The 5,661-nt window shown below is 48.6% G+C and overlaps 1 protein-coding gene across 2 annotated transcripts in view; it reads left to right on the plus strand.

Moving 5' to 3' along the window:
- Window positions 1–5,043, plus strand: part of EIF2B4 (eukaryotic translation initiation factor 2B subunit delta) — a 10,251-nt gene extending 5,208 nt beyond the window's left edge. The window contains exons 2-13 of one of the 2 annotated variants that reach the window (XM_044660994.1): window positions 242–285; window positions 936–1,071; window positions 1,253–1,456; window positions 1,886–1,968; window positions 2,169–2,260; window positions 2,475–2,589; window positions 2,784–2,860; window positions 3,164–3,266; window positions 3,494–3,621; window positions 3,814–3,991; window positions 4,424–4,604; window positions 4,798–5,043. In XM_044660994.1, coding sequence (XP_044516929.1) covers window positions 242–285; window positions 936–1,071; window positions 1,253–1,456; window positions 1,886–1,968; window positions 2,169–2,260; window positions 2,475–2,589; window positions 2,784–2,860; window positions 3,164–3,266; window positions 3,494–3,621; window positions 3,814–3,991; window positions 4,424–4,604; window positions 4,798–4,997 — 1,541 coding nt within the window. In that variant the 3' untranslated portion in view covers window positions 4,998–5,043. Of the gene's footprint in view, window positions 1–241; window positions 286–935; window positions 1,072–1,249; window positions 1,457–1,885; window positions 1,969–2,168; window positions 2,261–2,474; window positions 2,590–2,783; window positions 2,861–3,163; window positions 3,267–3,493; window positions 3,622–3,813; window positions 3,992–4,423; window positions 4,605–4,797 lie in introns of both variants that reach the window. The other variant, XM_044660993.1, reaches the window with a different exon arrangement.
- Window positions 5,044–5,661: the final 618 nt, after the last annotated feature.

Raw genomic sequence — 5,661 nt, forward strand, 5'->3', positions numbered from 1 at the left:
GGTCCCGGCCTTTGATCCGCCCGCGCCTCACTTCGTGTCGCGTCCCCACGCCGGCCGATCGCATTCGCCCCTCCCTCCTTCCCCGCCTCCCTCCCCTTCTGCCTGCCTAGCCGCAGACCGGCCCCAGACCCCGGCAGTCCCATGCGGCCCCCGACACCCGTAGCTCCCAGCCCCCAGCTGCGGCACCCCTCGACCCGGCCCTGCCCCCCGCCCTCACTGTGCGCTCTTTTCTCGGATTCAGGTACAGTGCCCGCAATGACGGCCCAGCCATCCGGCAAGCCCGGGGTAAGTCCTCGGGGAGATTCGCAGCGCGTCCTGGGGCTGGGAGTCAGAGGACTTGGGTTCGAATTCCTCCCCCGCCATATGGGTAACTCGGACCAGGTCACCCAAATGCTTCTGATCCCCAGCTTCATCCTGTCATGTGGTTTGGTTGAACTAAAGCAGTAAATGCAGGGTTTTTGTTGGTGGTGACCCTCTATGGCAGGCGGGTGGACATATCCTCAGAATGCTTTTAAGTAATTGAAGAAAATGCTAAATTTCAGCCAGTAGTTAATGTAAATAACTCCTTTTTCCTATCCAAGTTTGCTGGATCTTCCGAAATCTGTTGATGGATCCTTTGTTAAGAACCCCTGAGTTCTTAAGGTCCTTCGCACCTCTCGATCTGTGGTCTTATGATGCTTCTTTCATGAGTTTAGACTAAATCCAATAGGTCCTTTCCAACTTTAAGATATTGGGAATCCTTTCTTGATCGTAGTGGAAAGATCATTATGAGATTTTGTCTTTATTAGGCTAGGGGAGGTGGGTGGGAGTGGTAGAAGATTAGACTATCCAATCTGATAGACCTCCCAGGAACCTTATAAGTTAGTAAGAATGGTTATGGAGGAGATGGGAAAGGCTGGGTGAGGGGAAAGAATGAGTATTCAATTCTATCTCAGGCTGGGGGCAGGGAACTGTCCCAAGAAGAGAAACTGCAGCTTCGAAAGGAGAAAAAACAGCAGAAGAAGAAGCGAAAGGAAGACAAAGGGTCAGAACCTGAATCTGGACCTGCCATACCCCCTGGCCAGTGCCAAGGTGGGGGCCCTGTGAGATATGTGGGATGGTATATTTTGAGCTAACAAGAAGAATGAGGATGGGGAGGAGTTATAGAGAGAAGCTGAGCACTATGAGAGAATCTGGGCAGGAGAGAGACTAAACTGGAGAGAGGTTTCAGTTGCCCTGTTTTTGAATGTCTTCTTTTCTCTGTCTCCAGGAGGCCCACCGAGAGAGGTTCCAGGCCCTGGTGGTCAGTTGGGATCTATAGGGGAGAAAATCCCAGGTGGCCGCAGTAAAGCAGAACTTCGAGCTGAGCGTAGAGCCAAGCAGGAAGCAGAACGGGCCCTAAAGCAAGGGCGAAAAGGGGAGCCAACTGGATCATCTGTTCCGTCCCGCCCTAATACGGCTGGAGAAACCCCCTTAGGTATTTATTACCTCCGGATTCCCATTTCTCCTTTTCTTCTTGATATCCACCAACATTCTAGACTTTCTAGAAATAAAGCAGGGGCAGCTGGGTAGCTCAGTGGATTGAGAGTCAGGCCTAGAGACAGAAGGTCCTAGGTTCAGATCCGGCCTCAGACACTTCCCAGCTGTGTGACCCTGGGCAAGTCACTTGACCCCCATTGCCCACCCTTACCACTCTTCCACCTATGAGCCAATACACAGAAGTTAAGGGTTAAAAAAATAAAAAAAAAAACATAGAAATAAAGCAGCCCTTACCATTATTCTCCTTGACAGCCTTTCTATCAATATTCTTTTCTTGTTAAACTTTGTGTCCTAGGAGTATGATACATATAACACTAACACTTGTATATCCTAAAAACAAAAACAAAAACCTTTGCTTATCCTACAGGAGTAAAACATCCTCCCGAGCATGCTCAGGTGGATGAGGCCACAGCTTTGAAAAGACTTGTTAAGAAACCAGAGAGGCAGCAGGTAAGGATTATAATTAGAGGGCTAGAGGGAACCTGGGGAGGTGTCCTGGAGAGCAGGGTCAGAGAACATGTAAAGAGCAGGATGGGCATCGTGGCTTGAAGCAGAAGATCTTCATTTCACACCCTTTCCCCAGCATTATTTTCTCCATTGCTCCCTGATGGTGTGCAAATCTCTCCTTTGGGCAATTTCATTTTTTTCAGGTTCCCTCTCGAAAGGATTATGGCTCCAAAGTCAGCCTCTTCTCTCACCTGCACCAATATAGCCGCCGTATTCCTCTAACCCAGTATATGAAGTAGGTGTCCAGGAAAACCAGCAGAACTCTAAATGGGTCAGAACAGCTCAATTTTAAAAGTGGCTAAAAATTCTGGGGTAAAATTGAAAGAATCTGGGGATTGGGGAAGGGAGAGTGGGGGGAGCACAGAAAAAGAAAGTGTTTCTTGTAAGTCAGAAATTGGAGAGTTTTCAAAGACTCCCCTGCAAAGTGTATGACACCCACATCCTCTCAGCATCCCATCCTCTGTGATCCACCCAGCTGTGGTGCGACTTGGCCTGCAGTACTCCCAGGGCCTAATAAGTGGCTCCAATGCCAGATGCATCGCCCTGCTTCGTGCCTTCCAGCAGGTATGCCTCATTTCTCTTTGTCCTTAGATACCTCTTTTCACAATATATCAAGTTCCCCTCACCATCTCAGGTGGGTGGGGGAATGACTCCACCACAGACACCCTCATACTTGCTGGAAAGATCCCTGTATGTCTCCAGGGCTCCCCCTTTCTCAAGTCCCTTCTCTGCCGCCATGGTCTTATCATTGCCTGCAGGTGATTCAAGATTATACCACACCTCCTAATGAAGAGCTTTCCAGAGACCTGGTTAATAAGCTTAAACCCTGCATCAGGTGAAGCCACCAGTATCAGCTCACTTTTATTCTGCCCTTCCTCATGCCATTGTTGCAGCTCTTTCTTCCTTTTTCCTTTCTCTTTCTTCTGTGACCCCTCTCTGCTCTCCTCTAGATTCTAGTCCCTTTCTCAGCTAGTGTAACTGACCTCTTTCTACGTCCCCCATCCCAGCATGAATTTCTCCTGTCTTTTGTCTGCTTGCCTTTCTATAGCTCTCGTTCTTTTTTCCTTTCTTTTCTCTTCCTTCACCCCCTTGATCTGGGTACTCCACTCCCCCTCATTTGTGCCCTCTGTTCTTCTAGCTTTCTGACTCAGTGTCGGCCACTCTCAGCCAGCATGTGCAATGCCATTAAGTTCCTTACAAAAGAGATCACTGCAGTGAGCAGCAGCCAACGAGAGGAAGAGGTGATGACTGGATTGGGGGATGGCATCAGGGTGTTGATGAGGATTGGCATCTAATGATTTCCAGAGGGAATCAGTGGAGGATTCTTTCTCCCAATCAAGGGTTCAGGCTAATGTTCTTGAAACCTTTTGTTTCCTTTGAGCTCAACTTTACCTATAAGAACAGTATAACATTCCAGAGGTGGCAGTGTGTATATCCAAGTCTCCTTATCCCATTCCCCACTAATTAGGCAAAATCAGAACTCCGAGCAGCCATGGACCGGTATGTGCAAGAGAAGATTGTATTGGCAGCTCAGGCAATTTACCGCTCAGCCTATGAGAAGATCAGTAATGGAGATGTGATCCTTGTGTATGGATGGTACGATCCAAATCAAGTGCTAATGAAGGGGCTGGGTAACTGAGAAGGCTGTAGGGTGGTATGACCTGGTGAAAGTCTGCCCCTTTCCCTGTTGTATTTGCTCATTAAAAGATGGTACAGCTCTAAGCAGGATCTTACAGGAGCTGACCGTAGCATGATGACATTGTAGTTGAATTCTTTCCCCTACTCTAGTTCATCCCTAGTATCCTTTATTCTTCGGGAAGCTTGGGCTAATGGCCGACGATTTCGGGTGGTCGTGGTGGATAGCCGGCCACGACTTGAGGGACGGCGTACGCTGCACTGTTTGGTCCGTGCCGGGGTACCTGCCTCCTATTTGATGATTCCTGCAGCTTCCTATGTGCTCCCTGAGGTGAGGCCAGGGCTGGGTGGCTGCTACCTGCCGATCTGTGGAACTTCCCTGGGGGTGGGTATGGGGGGGGGGGGACAGTCCTAGAGAGGGAAATGGAGGAGGGTAGGAACTGTACAGGAAATGTCCTCAGTGGGGCTTCTGTGTTTCTGGCAAGGGAATTGGGAACAAAAACAAATAAGTGCATGATGCAGTAGAGACAACCATTAGAATAGCATTTCTCAAAGATAGTTGTGACTGAAAAGGAGCAGCCCCAGTGAAAGTAGCAGAATCTATCACTGCTTTCTGGAGCTTGGGGGTCCAGGATGACAGTCTTCACATCTGAAAGCTTACTATTGAGACTTGTAGATTCATGTCTCAGCATTGCTGTCTTGGGGAATAGTTGGGAACCTCAGTCTTCATTGATGTTTGCCATGATGCTCTCCCCCTCTCCAGGTGTCTAAGGTGCTATTAGGGGCTCATGCACTCCTGGCCAATGGGTCTGTGATGTCACGGGTTGGGACGGCGCAGCTAGCCCTGGTGGCTCGTGCTTATAACGTACCTGTTTTGGTCTGCTGTGAGACCTACAAGTTCTGTGAGCGTGTACAAACTGATGCCTTTGTTTCAAATGAGCTTGGTAAGAGGGAAGAAAAGAGCCCAGAAAATTTCCTGCTTTGGGGGTGTGGGGAGAAGAGCAGGGGTGGGTGGGAAGGCAGGCTGGTTGATAGAGGGGGAAGGAGCACAAAGGGAGGACTAAGGCTGACAACTTGGTCCCAAAGGGGTCCAGATTGATACATTTCATAAAGGCCAATAACGCCCTCTTTACACAGATGACCCCGATGATCTGCTCTGTGAACGAGGAGACCGTGTGGTATTGGATAATTGGCAGAAGCACCAATCTCTGCGTCTCCTGAATCTGGTGTATGATGTGACCCCTCCAGAATTGGTGGACCTGGTGATCACTGAGCTAGGAATGATTCCTTGCAGTTCTGTGCCTGTTGTCTTACGAGTCAAGAGTGGTGACCAGTGAGGCATGGGGTGGCCAGGATTAATAAATGATATCCTCATTCCCCCTAGCAATTCTGCCTCCTCTATATTTTCTTTTACCTTCACAGCCATGTATTGGTGTTTCCTGTCTTAGTCCAAATATCTCAGGGAATTTTTTTTTTTACCATTTTAGGGGCCTTTTAAGTACTACTGCTCTGTCTTTGGATCAGAAACCAATGAAATCTGGAGCTGGGGCATGGCCACTGCTTGTCAAATCAGCTTATTGGGAAGTGTTGTAGGAGGCAGATCTATAGCTGTGCCTCTTTCCTGTGCAAGAGCTCTGCCTTCAGTCTGTGTTTCCAAAGAGGGTTTAACCCAGACTGATCCCGCTCAGCTACTCCAGCCTTTGGTCAGCCTTAAAGCTACATCAAGTGGATAAATTAAGGAATCACATCCTTGAGAGTACTACATGGAATGGACTGGGGGAAAGTACTAGATTGAGAGTCAAGAGAACTGGGTTTGACTCCCACCTCTGTTTCTTACTCTCTGGGTGACGTGCCATAGCCTCTCTGATGCCTTTTCCTCCAAAATTGAGGTCGAAAATACTGGCGGTACCAACCTCATAGGCGCTTAAAGACCAAACTAGACAGTGTTTCTGAAGAACTCTATAACCATCAGGAAAATAACTTATTATCCCCATCCTGCAT

This window comes from Gracilinanus agilis, chromosome 2, assembly GCF_016433145.1.
Source record: "Gracilinanus agilis isolate LMUSP501 chromosome 2, AgileGrace, whole genome shotgun sequence".
Classification (NCBI taxonomy): domain Eukaryota; kingdom Metazoa; phylum Chordata; class Mammalia; order Didelphimorphia; family Didelphidae; genus Gracilinanus; species Gracilinanus agilis.